General features: G+C 45.2%; 1 protein-coding gene across 1 annotated transcript; it reads left to right on the top strand.

The window, feature by feature from the left end:
- Positions 1-4963: 4963 nt before the first annotated feature.
- Positions 4964-14500, top strand: fis1.S (fission, mitochondrial 1 S homeolog). Its single transcript, XM_041588975.1, has 5 exons — positions 4964-5102; positions 6811-6943; positions 12590-12666; positions 12809-12914; positions 13828-14500. The coding sequence occupies exons 1-5, from the start codon at positions 5058-5060 to the stop codon at positions 13920-13922; spliced, it is 456 nt and encodes a 151-aa protein (XP_041444909.1). The 5' UTR covers positions 4964-5057; the 3' UTR covers positions 13923-14500.
- Positions 14501-14876: the final 376 nt, after the last annotated feature.

Below are 14876 nucleotides of genomic sequence, written 5' to 3'. Positions count from 1 at the left end.
TACAGTTAGAGCTGTAGTATTTCTGGTCAGGTTATCTCTTCCTGTTACAGTTAGAGCTGCAGTATTTCTGGCCAGGTGATCTCTGAGGCAGCACACAGTCAAGGCAAGAGATGTAAAAGTGCAAGATTTACTTAAATATATATTCCAGTTTGGTAAGATTCTTTAATATTCCACTTCATATGATATGAACTATCTGTTGCTTAAGTGTTCATTTTGGGGGTATAGTTTTCCTTTAAGGCTCACAGTTACACTCTTTCAGGCTGGGTTCGTTTAGAGCACCAAAGACAATCTTATTCAATTCTCTTTAATATTATAAAAGGTATAACAGTGCAATATACAAAAAGATGTTACAAAAGAGACAGACATTCAATAATACAATTACAAACAGTTGTAAAATAAAAGGGAAAACATGGAAAACCTATACTTAACTCCAAAGATATAGAATTCCTGGTCCTGGAGGCAAGGGGAAACAAAGGGGATAACTTCCAATCGCAATTGGTCCTCCGAAGTAAATTTAAAGTTTAGTCAGAAGAGCTGACTATTTATTAGTGATTTCAAGGCATCAGGTAACTGCACACTCCCCCTCCGTCAGGAATGTAAGGGGTGTGGCCTAGCAGGACACAGATTGAGTATGAGCTCCTGTGAGTAGGAACTGGACCAAGAATATAATGACCATAACTCCTTATAGGAACATTGGAGAGAGATGATATTATATTCATTGGTTATTAATTCTCTCAGGGATTCCATAGATACTAAACATCAATACTGTGTGACCTGCCCCTGCCCAGATATTCACATCTAATACACAGAGTAACTAACCCAGTCATGTTTGGACTCGTTTGAAAGCTGAAATTGCCTTGAACCCATCACCAGTTGTTTATACTGTTGGTACAACAGGTCTGGGTTCTGTGAGAATAAATATATGTGAGTATACCTTATATGTGACCTTCACTTCACCTGTGAGGGTCTTGCTGGGAACTTTAAGTTATCCCTCCTTGGGCTTCCCCTCCCCATGGAATGGCTCTTATCAGCCAGGGCTTACAGAAGGGCATTACAGCTCTGACCCCTCTGGCCATAGTGAAAAGAGACCTGTTATGTGTCTGATATAGGTGTTGGCACAAATATTTCTCATGATACCTTGGCCTGTTTTATTAACTATTACAGGCCTGTATCATGACAGTGTATTAGGGTTAATACACTGACTCTAATAATATAATATTTACTGCAGTGTCCCCATCCACAGTCCTGCTGCCTCCCTGCCTGAAACCAATGAGATGAGTCGGATATGAAACACAGTGAGTCTTATATAAGCAATCGGTTTATTGATGATCTTTCCACTTTACAATCAGGGAGAGGAGCACAGCCAGGCTACGTGGCTTTTTCTCTATCCATTAAAGGGTCTGTGGATTGGATTCCCCACTCCATTCACTGTGCCCTGGTCTGAGAGATATCCAGACAGACAGACAGATGACATATAATAGACAGAATATGCAGATCAATTAAAACAGCAACATCCCAATGCAATATGACTTGGCACCACCAGGTGGCAGCTCTGAACGCTAAATAAAAAGTGTGGTCTCTACAGGTGACAACTGGCATTAAGGAGAGCCTTCTCATTAGTATGCAAAACAGCCTGAATTCTGGGAAGGAAATTCATCAGAGATCTCCCTTCGTATGGAATCCCCTGTAGGTCAGACGCACTCACTGACATATAAAGCACAGCCGGGCAGTTGCTGATCAGATCCCACATCAGCTCAATAGGTTTTCATTGTTTAGTTTTATAGTTATTTGCCTTTTTCTTCTGACTCTTTGCAGCTTTCAAATGGGGGTCGCTGTCCCCTTCTCAAAAATATATGCTCCGTAAGGTACAAATGTATTGTTACTGCTATTTTTTATTACTCCTCTTTCTATTAAGTTCCTCTCCTATTCATATTCCAGTCTCTTATACAAATCAGTGCACTGTTGCTAGGGGAATTTGGATCCTGGCAAAGATGGCTGAAATTACAAACTGGAGAGCTGCTGAATAAAAAGCTAAATAACTCAAAAACCACAAATAATAAAAAATGAAAACCAATTGCAAATTGTCTCAGAATATCCCCCTCTACATCATTCTAACAGTTAATTTAAAGGTGAACAACCCCTTTAAATGCCTCTTTTTTCCTATTAACTTCTATATTAAGCCACATAGGGTGATTCTTAGTGATTCTACTGAGAACAGTAACAATTTCATATTACTTTAAATGTCAATCAGTGAAAGCTCCACCGATAAGACGTCAGCCAATCATTTCCCCTCACCAGTTCTTCCTTTATATTCACTTTTAGATCCTACTGAACAAACAGACATATCCCTCCTCCTTTTCATCTTATCTCTCTTTAGACCAAGTGAAATCCTTTGATAAAGTCAATCACGAGTATCTCTGGGCTTCTTTGCACAGATACTGCAGTTCAGATGAATTCAATAGATGACTTAGGCTGGTGGTACACGGGGAGATTAGTCGCCAATTCCCTCACAAGAAAACTTTGGGCGATTTCGGAAAACAAAGCAACGCGAATACCACCCCACCGGGGATTCACATTCATGTCAGTGGGAAGGAATTTCGGGGAGATTAGTCGCCCACAGCATTGATGATTTATCACTTGGTGACTAATCTCCCTGTGTGTCACCAGCCTTAGGTTTTTGTATAGTGGGGAAAAGAGCTTGCCATTGATTAATGGTTGGAAGGGTGAAGACTTCTTGGTAAGAACTGGTGTGAGACAGGGATGTCCTTTTGAGTCCACTCCTGGTTTGAAATATTTTATTTTGTTTTCACAATAAACCATAAAAAATCAATATAAGAACAAATAGAATGCAGAATAAGAAGATGTTCTGCAATTAATACAATGACATATTATACAAAATGTATATGAGTTCTGTATGTTTTCTCATTAGATCAATTCTTGAGGAGACTGCAGGATTGTGGGCTTCAGGGGGCTCAACTTCCATTGGGTGGATCCTTTAAGTCCAAAGCCTACCTAGACAATGTGACTCTGGTAATATCAAAACCTGAAGAGAATGGAAAGGTCTTGGGGTACATCAGACGTTACTCTGAGGCCTCAGGGTCAACCAGGAGAAATCTGAAGCTTTTTGGACTCTAGAGGGGGAACCAAACTTCAGACTTGAGAAATTCCCAGTGGTCCCAGATTTAGTTAGGATTCTGGGGATCACATTTGTGAAGGGAGATCTTGCTAAGTCAAATTGGGAATACAAACTGAATTGCAATGGTTCAGCGGTGGAAATCATGGAAGCTGACCTAAAGAGCAAGGATTGACATTATTAGGACTTTCCTGGTTCTTCTTTTTCTCTTTGTCTCTTATGTCTTTCTGTTGCCAGAATCTCTCTATGCCCAGATCCAGAGCTGGTTCTTCCAAATGCTTTGGGGGAGTAGGGCTCGACCTAGTAAAAGAGGGATCACGTTCCTGCAGAAGAAAAGGGGAGAGTTGGACATGCCGTGTCCTGTGGTTTTTCATCTTCCTGAAGTTTAACTTTGGAGGGGCGGTTCAGGAGAAAGAGTCTCTGTGGGAAATCAGTGTTAGAGACTGGGCATCATCTTTATTACAAATTGGCTACTCGGCGGCAGAGTGTAAGAGGTTCTGATAAGAGGAGGCTGCACCCCATCTTATGTGCGACAGACTGTAAAGATCCTGAAGAAGTGGAGCTTTAGTGCAGACATTTTTTTTGTTTTAGATTTTCTTTTGTTTCTCCAATAAGTGCTGCAGACTGTCTCTGGAGGTAGAGTCCTGTGCGGGTCTAATTTCTGATACCTGTACCCGACCCATACTCATGACCCGCAACCCAGACTCGCATACCACAAATTACCCCCACTGATTCCTGACCCGCAATAGGCCAACTAACCTTCAGACCCGTGAGACCTGCGGAACCGGACGTGACATCACATTGGACTGGAAGTGAAATCACTCCGGAGCCGAATCTTCACCAAAAAAACTGGTAGAACCACAAGGGAGGGATCAAGCCCACATCTTTGTTGGATACTCGGCTGGGATACCCTGGGACTTCCCGCACAGCAAGGGAATCTGGAACTTTTTGCCCGAAATCCGACCCCTTTATGTGGGTACCTGACCCGATGCGGGACTCTACTGGGAGGTGATGGAGGAGAGTATTGGTTTCCTTACTAACAGGAGATTGCTGAGAACGTTTTTGGACATCACATGGTTATCCCTGCAGGACAGACTATTTGTCAGGGACAATCTGAAATATTTAAATGTGATTGACAGGGAATGTCCCTGGGGTTGTGGGGTGGAAGAGACGCAGCAGCATTTCCTATAGGAATGTCCAGTTTCATCTAAGAGACAGTGTGGCCAGAGCTTTCACTCTAAATATGTTCAGAGATCTGGACTTTTCTGGACTCTCATATGGTCTCGTTTAGAACCATAAAGCAGGAAACCTAAACAGACTCACCCTGTATATAATCCTTTCAGTTCTGGGGTATCACTTATGGCACATGAGGTGCAGAATGACCCTGAGTCCGTTTTAACTGTCAGTTGAAAGTGTCACCAATGCTATTTGTCGGGATATTGTGATTATTAAAACTAAGGAGACTGGGTTTTCTGATATGTGCAAAGATTTGTGGGAAGGGTTTAATTTGTCTTTTTCAAATGTTTCATGTTCCCTCAGATCCCCAGTGTCAGAACCTCCAGCTCTCCCATTGTCAGTGGTGATGGGCCAATTTCTCCCGACCCCAGTTTGAAAGCTAGAAAGAGTCAGAAGGCAGCAAATAAACAATAATAAAGAAAATATGAAACCAATATGAAGGTTGTCTCCAATCAGCCAGTGAATATATATAGAGCAGTGAGAAGGAGCCAATAAGAAACACTGAGCAGCCTCAGTCCTACGTGCGCATTTTGACACGAAGAGAAGTCGCCCTCAACCAACATGGCGGCTTCAACTCTTTTGTAAGAAAACAGAACTTCCCAATTTAAAGATGGCGGTGAAAGGCAGGAAGTGATTGTTAGAGCGCCCTTGGGAGTCAGCTGACAGTGCACTTCCTGTCGGGGTGAGGATGGAGGCCGTGCTGTCTGATCCGGTGAATACGGAGGATTTGCTGGTAAGAGCCCGGGGCGGGGATGTTGGGGGAGTCAGCTCGTGTCAGGGGTTTGTTTCTCCTACTGATGCCGCTTGTTTCTTGTCTCACTGGAGCGGCTCTGTCACTTCTGTCACTTCTGTGTGGGACGCGCCTGGGCCTCATGTGATCCTGTCACTGCTCGTGCGCGCGCATTCACCTCATCTCTTATACTGGAGCGTCACACACGCCTTTCACTTTGTACTGGCACCGTGTGACATTCTTTTCTGTTTGTCACTGAGTGAGTGAGGGAGCCTGGGGGTGATGCCACAGTGCGGGTGCTCCTGGGGATGATGCCACAATGCAGGTGCTCGTGGGGGTGATGCCACAGTGCGGGTGCTCGTGGGGATGATACCACGGTGCGGGTGCTCTTGGGGATGATGCCACAGTGCGGGTGCTCGTGGGGATGATGCCACAGTGCGGGTGCTCTTGGGGATGATGTCACAGTGCGGGTGCTCGTGGGGATGATGCCACAGTGCGGGTGCTCGTGGGGATGATGCCACAGTGCGGGTGCTCGTGGGGATGATGTCACAGTGCGGGTGCTCGTGGGGATGATGCCACAGTGCGGGTGCTCGTGGGGATGATGCCACAGTGCGAGTGCTCGTGGGGATGATACCACGGTGCGGGTGCTCTTGGGGATGATGCCACGGTGCGGGTGCTCGTGGGGATGATACCACAGTGCGGGTGCTCGTGGGGATGATGCCACGGTGCGGGTGCTCGTGGGGATGATGCCACAGTGCGGGTGCTCGTGGGGATGATGCCACAGTGCGGGTGCTCTTGGGGATGATGGCACAGTGCGGGTGCTCGTGGGGATGATGCCACAGTGCGGGTGCTCGTGGGGATGATGCCACAGTGCGGGTGCTCTTGGGGATGATGCCACAGTGCGGGTGCTCGTGGGGATGATGCCACAGTGCGGGTGCTCTTGGGGATGATGCCACAGTGCGGGTGCTCGTGGGGATAATGCCACAGTGCGGGTACTCGTGGGGATGATGCCACAGTGCGGGTGCTCTTGGGGATGATGCCACAGTGCGGGTGCTCGTGGGGATAATGCCACAGTGCGGGTACTCGTGGGGATGATGCCACAGTGCGGGTGCTCGTGGGGATAATGCCACAATGCGGGTGTTCCTGGGGATGATGCCACAGTGTGTTTCTTACAATATGGACATTGCCTTGGCTGATGGTGGTGCCAGTTTTTGGCAGAGTTTCTCTGTGGGGCCCCTGAGAGGGAATGTTCCAGCCTGTGTGTTGAGTTTGTGTTGTGCTTATTGTGGTTGGCCAGTGAGTCCGTGTGGCTGTGTAGCCCCTGTGCCCCCACATAGCCCTGTCTCACTAACTGTCATGTCTGTTTGGGCCTTACATGGACAAGCCTCTCTGTGCCCCCCACACCTGCCCGGGGATTGTCCCTCAGTTCTGTCCTACATGATCCATATGACCCAGAGCTGTGGCGCTACCATTGTGCCTCATCTGTAGAACAACTGGCTCATCTTATGGTTTCCTCCACATCTGGAGATCCTTATCCACAGAGAATGGGCCCCGGGCCCTAGACAGAGACTAGAGACAGAGACTAGAGATAGAGACTAGCCATCCAGTCTGGCCTGTGACTTTCCCCCTGATGTTACCAAATAAAATAGAGGCTGTATTTCTTGGGTTGCCATGGTGACAGAAGTAACCCTCCTCTGTGTTGCGGTTGCAGAAGTTCGAGAAGAAGTACCTGGCGGAGCGTAGAAGCGGCTCATTGAGTAACAGCACCCAGTTTGAATACGCCTGGTGCCTGATCCGCAGCAAATACACCGACGACATCAAGAAAGGGGCCCGAATCCTAGAGGGTGAGTAGTGTCACATGGTTTGTTTGGAAACAGATTAGTTTGTACCTACTAGTTTACTTCTTACTCCAAACATACTTTATCCTGTATTTCTCCTCCTTTTACTCTCCTGCTTCATAAAACATTTTTCACTACCTCCTCCATCAAATCCCAGTTCTATACAAATCTCAGGCTCTCTCCTCTCCTTCCCTCTCCTCACATGAAGTATATAAAGTTCTCTGTTTAGTTATTCCACAAAACTCCTCCTTTTCATACAAACCAAGGACTTATAAATCCTGCTCTCACTTAGTCTTTCCTTTCTATTACTGGCAGCTGGGGACATTTCCCCAAACCCTGGCCCTTACCCCATCCCAGTTATATCACGGCCACGAGCTCCTTCTCTCCGGAGCAAATTCAATCAGTACAGAACTCTTACTCCTATACCCAAAAACCCAGTTAATCTTTCCTGTGCTCTCTGGAATGCTGATCTGTCTGCAACAAACTCACCGCTATACACGACCATTTCATTGCAAATTCCTTTAACCTACTCGCACTTACTGACACCTGTCTCTCTCCTACTGACACCGCCTCACCTGCTGCCCTGTCCTATGGGGGCTACACCTTACTCATACTTACTCATACTTACTCATACTTACTCATACTTACTCACACTTACTCACACTTACTCACACTTACTCATACCTACTCATACCTACTCATACCTACTCATACCTACTCATACCTACTCATACCTACTCATACCTACTCATACTTACTCATACTTACTCATACTTACTCATATTTACTCATATTTACTCATACTCCCACACCTGCTAACAGACCTGGAGGTGGGGTAGGTTTGCTTCTCTCTCCCCGCTGTACTTCTAATGTTCTTCCACCTGTTCCCTCTCTATCATTCTCCTCATTTGAGTCTCATTAGGCTCTTTTCTCCTGTTTCACTCTGCATTGCTCTTATATATCCACCACCAGGAGCAACTGCACAATTTCTGGACAACTTTGCAGCCTGGCTTCCTTACTTTCTTTCATCTAACATCCCATCCATCATATTAGGTGACTTTAATATACCCGTTAACAACATTAACAACTCTTCTGTCTCTAAACTTCTCTCACTAACCTCCTCCCTAGGCTTATCTTTGTGCTCAGACTCCCCCTCTCACTCCAATGGTAATGCTCTGGATCTCATATTTACCAGACTCTGTTCAACCACCAATTTTACTAACTCCCCATTTCCCCTCTCTGATCACAATATGGTCACATTTCAACTCTCACTAACTCCCTCCTCACCCCCTGCTATTCCCCAAACACGTACTTACCGTGACTTACAAGCTGTAGTCTCATCTCTCTTCTTCCTTTCACTCTCTTCACTCTAATATCTCAGCCATCTCATGTCCTAATGTGGCCCCTCTGTCTACTATAGTCCTCTCACCACTGCCCTAAATGAGCTGCTCCTATAAAAACTAAACGTTCTCAACCCAAACCACTTCAACCTTGACATACTGCTCATACAAAAGCTCCAAAGACATTCACGTGCACTTGAGCGTCGCTGGCGCAAATCCCGCTCAGAATCAGACTTTTGGAGCTACAAATCTGCCCTGCGCTCCTATAACACCAGCCTCTTCCAAGCCAAACAAACTTACTTTACTTCACTCATTTACTCCCTTTCTAAAAAAACAGCACAACTTTTCTCCACCTTTAACCCTCTCCTTTCCCCTTCTCCACCCCCTCCATGCACATCTGTCTCTGCTCAAGATATTGCTGAGCACTTCAAAAACAAAATTGACACTATCAGAAGGGACATTCCACTACTCAACCCCCCTAGACTTCCACCACCCTCCCTCCACACTCCCCAGTCTCTCCTGTGCTCCTTCACCCCTGTCACTGATGAGGAATCTCAAAGCTTCTGGCCTATTCTCACCTTACCACCTGCCGCTTGATCCAATTCCCTCAAAACTTCTCCGCAATACCAATCCTTGTCTAATCAAAGCCTTAACTCACCTATTTAATCTTTCCCTCTCAACTGGACAGTTTCCTTCTCAACTAAAACATGCACTTGTCCCATATTAGGGCTGCAAATAGGTAGGCTTGAGGAAAAGGTCTCCCTGTACGCAGACGACATGTTACTATATCTGGCCAATCCTAGAGGGGGCTTTGATGCTGCCTTAGACCTAATTGAAAAATTTGGAAGGTTCTCAGGTTTAAAGGTTAACCGAGATAAGTCTGTGATTTTCCCCATAGATCCACTCCCTGTTGAACCTGCTGCGAACATTGGCCGTCTCAGGGTGGTACAATCCTTCAAATACTTAGGGATCACCATAACGAAAGATTGCAAAGGTTTTGAGGAGGCAAATTTGTCTCCAATAACCAAGGCATTGGCCAACAAAATAGACGTATGGACGCAATTACCACTTACCCTCCCTGGAAGGATAAATTTATTTAAAATGGTATTCCTCCCCAAATTCTTATATGCCCTTCACAACTCCCCCATCACACCCAGATCCCAGTGGTTCAAATATGTGGATCGGCTTATCAGGAGACTTGTATGGGCCGGTGATCGCCCCCATTTAAATTTTAGAACTCTACAAGCCCCCATCGCTAAAGGGGGACTAGCCCTTCCCAACTTAAAGCTGTATTTCCTTGCAGGCCAGCTGACCTACTCGCATTGATGGTTGGTTCCCTGCCGGGACAACACAGCTACAACCCTGGAAGCCAACATAGTGGGCTCATTAGAGGCCCTAGCAAACCTCCTTTATAGGGGACCTTCTATAAGACATAACACCATGACCCCCATGCGAACAGTGCTCGATGCATTCCAGAAAGCACTTAAACTGGCACACGGGTCTCGGCCAACATGGTCCAAGTGGACGCCACTCTGGGGTAATAGCTATCTTCCTCAATTTCTCACTATTCCTGATGTCTCTCAATGGGCCGTTAGTGGTATCAAACAATTGCAAGATATAGTAGTGGAGGGGGACTTAAAATCGTTCCAAGCTTTGAAGGATGAATTTAACCTGCCCCAAAGTGTGTTTTTCAGGTACCTCCAACTTTCCCACGCCTTTCGTTCCCAATTCCCTGAGAGACCGATAGAAGTATCAGGCACTACTCTTGAAAAATATCTGCGTAAAGAGGGTCTAAACAAACCTTTGTCCCGCTCATATACTCTTTTGTGGTTGATCTCCCCTGATCCACTTGTCAATGTTCTAGGTAAATGGGAAAAGGGATATCCCTGAACTAACTGATGACGTGGGAGGACAGTTTAAGACTTGAGACAACTATACCTGCTAGGGACCGGTACATTCAAATGAAATTCCTGAATAGGGTCTATCTGACTCCCTATAGGCTGGGCAAAATGTTCCCTAATGCATCCGATGTCTGCTTTAGGTGTGGGGGGGGGATGTTGGTTCATACATGCACATATTCTGGCATTGTCCAATTATTCAGAAATTCTGGAAAGACATTGTGCTTTATTCCTCGGAAGCCTTAGACCTGCCTCGTATTTTGTCCCCACTGATCTGTCTACTGGGAATATTTGAGGACCTGGATCTGGACCACTGCACCAAAATCTGTTATCTCCAACTTCTCTACTTCGCAAAGAAAGCCATACTTCTGAATTGGAAATCTACTGCCCCTCCATCCCTGCCATTCTGGCTGAACCTAGTCAATGGTTCACTGTCAAACCAAAAACTGACATACCTTTCCCATGGCTGTCCGCAAAAATTTAACAATATCTGGGGCTCTTGGCTGACCTAAATCGATAACCCGGGCAATCTGCTGAGAAATGTGAATTGTTAAATTGTGCTGTTCCTGATTGCTAGATGTGTTAGCATGCCCTGCTCCCTTTACCTTTGCTCTCCTTTCTTTTCTTTTCTTTCTCTGTCTCTCTCTTAACCTATTTTCTTTTGAAAACCTGAAAATAAAAACTTTAAAAAAAAACAAACATGCTCTTGTCACCCCCATCCTCTCTTAACCCCTCCAATCTTGACAACCTCCGACCTATCTCTCTGCTACCTTTCATCTCTAAACTACTTGAGCGTCTAGTCTACAACCGACTTACCTCATTCCTCTCTGACCATAACCTGCTGGACCCCCTACAATCTGGTTTTAAGCCACAACACTCCACGCAAACTGCCCTGACTCGACTAACTAATGACCTTTTAACCGCTAAAGCCAACAATCATTTCTCACTACTAATACTGCTTGAGCTCTCAGCCGCATTTGACACTGTAGATCACCCTCTCCTCCTCCAGTCCCTCCAGTCGCTTGGCCTTCGTGACACAGCCCTGTCCTGGTTCTCTTCTTACATCACCAATCGTTCCTTCAGTGTCTCCTACAATGGAGTATCATCTTCTCCCCTACCTCTTTCTGTTGGGGTTCCTCAAGGCTCTGTCCTGGGACCATTACTATTCTCCCTCTATACTTCCTCCCTCGGCAAATTAATAAATTCGTATGGTTTCCACTACCACCTCTATGCTGACGACACTCAGATCTCTCTCTCATCTCCTGATCTCAACCCAGAACTCCTAACTCGCGTCTCCTCCTGCCTGTCCGCTATCTCTACCTGGATGTGGCAACGCTACCTTAAATTAAACCTCTCTAAAACTGAAATTGTTCTCTTTCCTCCAACTAACACCAGTAACATCCCGGAAGTATCCATCATAGTTAACAATTCCACTATCACCCCCTCTCCCCAGGCCCGGTGCCTTGGGGTTATCCTAGATTCTGCCCTGTCATTCACTCCTCATATCCAGTCACTTATTAAATCATGTCACTTCCACCTAAGGAACATATCCAAAATACCATCATTTATCACCCAAGATGCTGCCAAAATTCTTATTCACTCTCTCATCATATCATGTCTAGACTACTGTAACTCTCTTTTAATTGGCCTCCCCCTCCAGAGACTGTCAGCTCTCCAGTCCATAATGAACACTGCTGCGAGGCTCATACACCTCAGCAACCGCTCCTCCTCTGCCTCGCCATTCTGTCAATCCCTGCACTGGCTTCCGTTACCTTTCAGAATCAAATTCAAATTAATGACCCTGACATTCAAAGCACTTCATAACTCTGCCCCACCCTACATCTCTGAACTCATCTCTATATACTCACCCACTCGCTTACTACGCTCCTCTACTGACCTGCTACTCAACTCTTCTCTCATTACCTCCTCACATGCTCACATTCAAGACTTTGCAAGGGCTGCACCCCTCCTCTGGAACTCTCTCCCACGGTCTGTCCCACTTTCTCCCAACCTTTCTGCTTTCAAGAAATCTCTGAAAACGCACTTCTTTCGAGAAGCCTCCCCTCACTCTGCTTAACTACCAAACGCAACACCACATACAGTACCACATTTCTCACCCACTTAATTCGATCTTGCCCACTCACACACCTTGTGTATTACTCCCCTCCCTTTAGAGTGTAAGCTCTTTTGCATAGGGCCTTCCTCACATTTTTGTACCTGTATTGATTGTGATGTATGTAACTCCATATGTTCTATGTATTGAATTCATGTGATTTAGTTGTATAATCACATTTACTTTACAGTGCTACGCAATATGTTGGCGCTATATAAATACATGTTAATAATAATAACCCACAGGACACCGTCAGTGCAAAACATGCTGATTGCTTATTGGCCTGTGCATATGATTTCAGATCTCTTACCCAAAGGGAATAAAGAAGAGCAGAGGGACTATTTGTTCTACCTGGCTGTGGCACATTACAGGTTAAAGGTAAGTACCACCCAGTGTATCTGGCCTGGGTCCTCCCACAATTCTCAGGTAGGCACTAGAGCCTTTTAGATGCACCACAGAGGGGCAGATATTGGGGGGTGCCATTACTTCCTCTCATTGCAAAGAATTTTATTTCCAAAAGGAATATGAGAAAGCGCTGAAATATGTCCGGACTCTCCTGAGCTCCGAGCCAAAGAACACCCAGGCCCTGGATCTGGAGAAGGTCATTAAGAAGGCCATGCAGAAAGGTGAGTTGGGGAGTCGGTGAAAGTGAGAGGAAATGTAGGGTGGGGCATAGGGAAGCTGGGGGAGAAGCTCAGAAGAGTACCAAGATTTTGGTCACAACATCAATGAGATTGGTGATGATGTCATCATGACGTTTGTTATGTCATCTTGAGGTCACAAGAAGATCCCTGAGCAGCACTTACATCATAATGAAGGAACCGGAGAGATTGGGGTGAGGAGGGATAAAAGGAGCCCAAAAGCCCTCAATAAATGGAGCGAGAGACTTCCTATAACTGAAGCTATTCACATGCCCCAGGCTACACGTGTATTAGGGGCTTTAACGCTAATTATGGGCGGAGACACGCTAATTACACCTTTTTACCTCTCTTCAAATAATTGGTTTACTTGCACAGATACAGCCTTAGCACATTAAATCTAACTAGTTGGGCTGATTATCATGAGCAGATTCATTTGTGATTCCTGCCGTTACATCATCATGATGTCATAGGTGCATATATAGGTGCTTGATGCCAACGTTAGGGCAAATACAGGGGCATATCCATGTATAATTATTGCCCCATACTTTGTGTGCATTGTTTAGAGAAGAACCTACGACTCTGAAAGTCCTCGGTCCAACTACTCTCCCCATGCTGTATGTGTTGCTTTGCTATACCTTGAGTAGTGGTATTGAGTACGATGGAGTAGAATGTGTAGGAATTGGTCCAGTTGGAGCTCTGAGGACAGAAGGCATGATTAATGCCCATAGAATGTGGGTTGGCTCCTAAATGTAATGTGCCCGCCTTTTTATGGGTCATGAGTGGGTTGAGATGCCCTTGAAATCCAACATGTGACTTACATATTACTGCTTCTTCTAGTGGCATGTACAAGAGCATGCTCACTTCAGCCAGTAACTAGCGCATTGTGCTTGTATTTCAGATGGATTGGTCGGCATGGCGATCGTTGGAGGAGTGGCTCTGGGCGTTGCAGGCCTAGCCAGCCTTATCGGATTGGCTGTCTCCAAGTCCAAATAAAGGAAGTCGCCGCAGAAAAGCCTTATTTTGCACTAATTGTGTAACCCTTGGTCACCCTGCTTCTAAAATGGGGGAAAAGCCAAAAGATGTGTCAGTCCTCCGACCCATGTTAATTTATTTAATGGCCAACCTACCTATGGCCAACATACATCTTCTCTATCACTATACATCTTCTCTATCACTATACATCTTCTCTATCACTATACATCTTCTCTATCACTACATCTTCTCTATCACTATACATCTTCTCTATCACTATACATCTTCTCTATCACTATACATCTTCTCTATCACTACATCTTCTCTATCACTATACATCTTCTCTATCACTATACATCTTCTCTATCACTATACATCTTCTCTATCACTATACATCTTCTCTATCACCATACATCTTCACTCTCAGCTGATTCCATGGTTCTTCCTTTAACGTTCTACAATAAAAACACTTCCTCACCTCAAGGGGTGAAAGTTCACCTCGTTTTTTTTTTTCTTCCTTTATACATTTCTGTATATAAAATATATTCCTTCCATCTCTGAGATGAGCAGTTTGGATCTAATAAAGATTCTTTCTAAGAGCGTTTGTTCCTTTTATTTGTTGGATGTTTGGCCCAGGGCTCTTGGGGATCAGTATATTTGACAGCAAAAGCTTCCTCCAAGAAAATCATGAGATGTGCTGGCTGATTAGGTGGCGCTATTTCCAAATTATTTTGGCTTTCCAATCAGATTTCATTGTCCCACATTTCCATCTCAAGGGGCACATTGTCTCATTATCATTTGGAGAAACCCATTTCTTATGATTGGATACCATAGGTTCTTTTTTCAGGTTGAAGACCATTTGATGTTTCTTGATGGTACATTTAGACTCTTGTTATGCATGGGGCAGCACAAACTGCCATGGTTTGGACCCATCCAAGGTGGAAGTTGAGTGCAAGAACCTTGCTTTCGGCACTG

The sequence above is a fragment of the Xenopus laevis genome, chromosome 3S (assembly GCF_017654675.1).
Source record: "Xenopus laevis strain J_2021 chromosome 3S, Xenopus_laevis_v10.1, whole genome shotgun sequence".
In the NCBI taxonomy this organism is placed as follows: domain Eukaryota; kingdom Metazoa; phylum Chordata; class Amphibia; order Anura; family Pipidae; genus Xenopus; species Xenopus laevis.
Note: the sequence above shows the minus strand (reverse complement) of the source record. Positions and strands in the feature narration are given on the sequence as shown.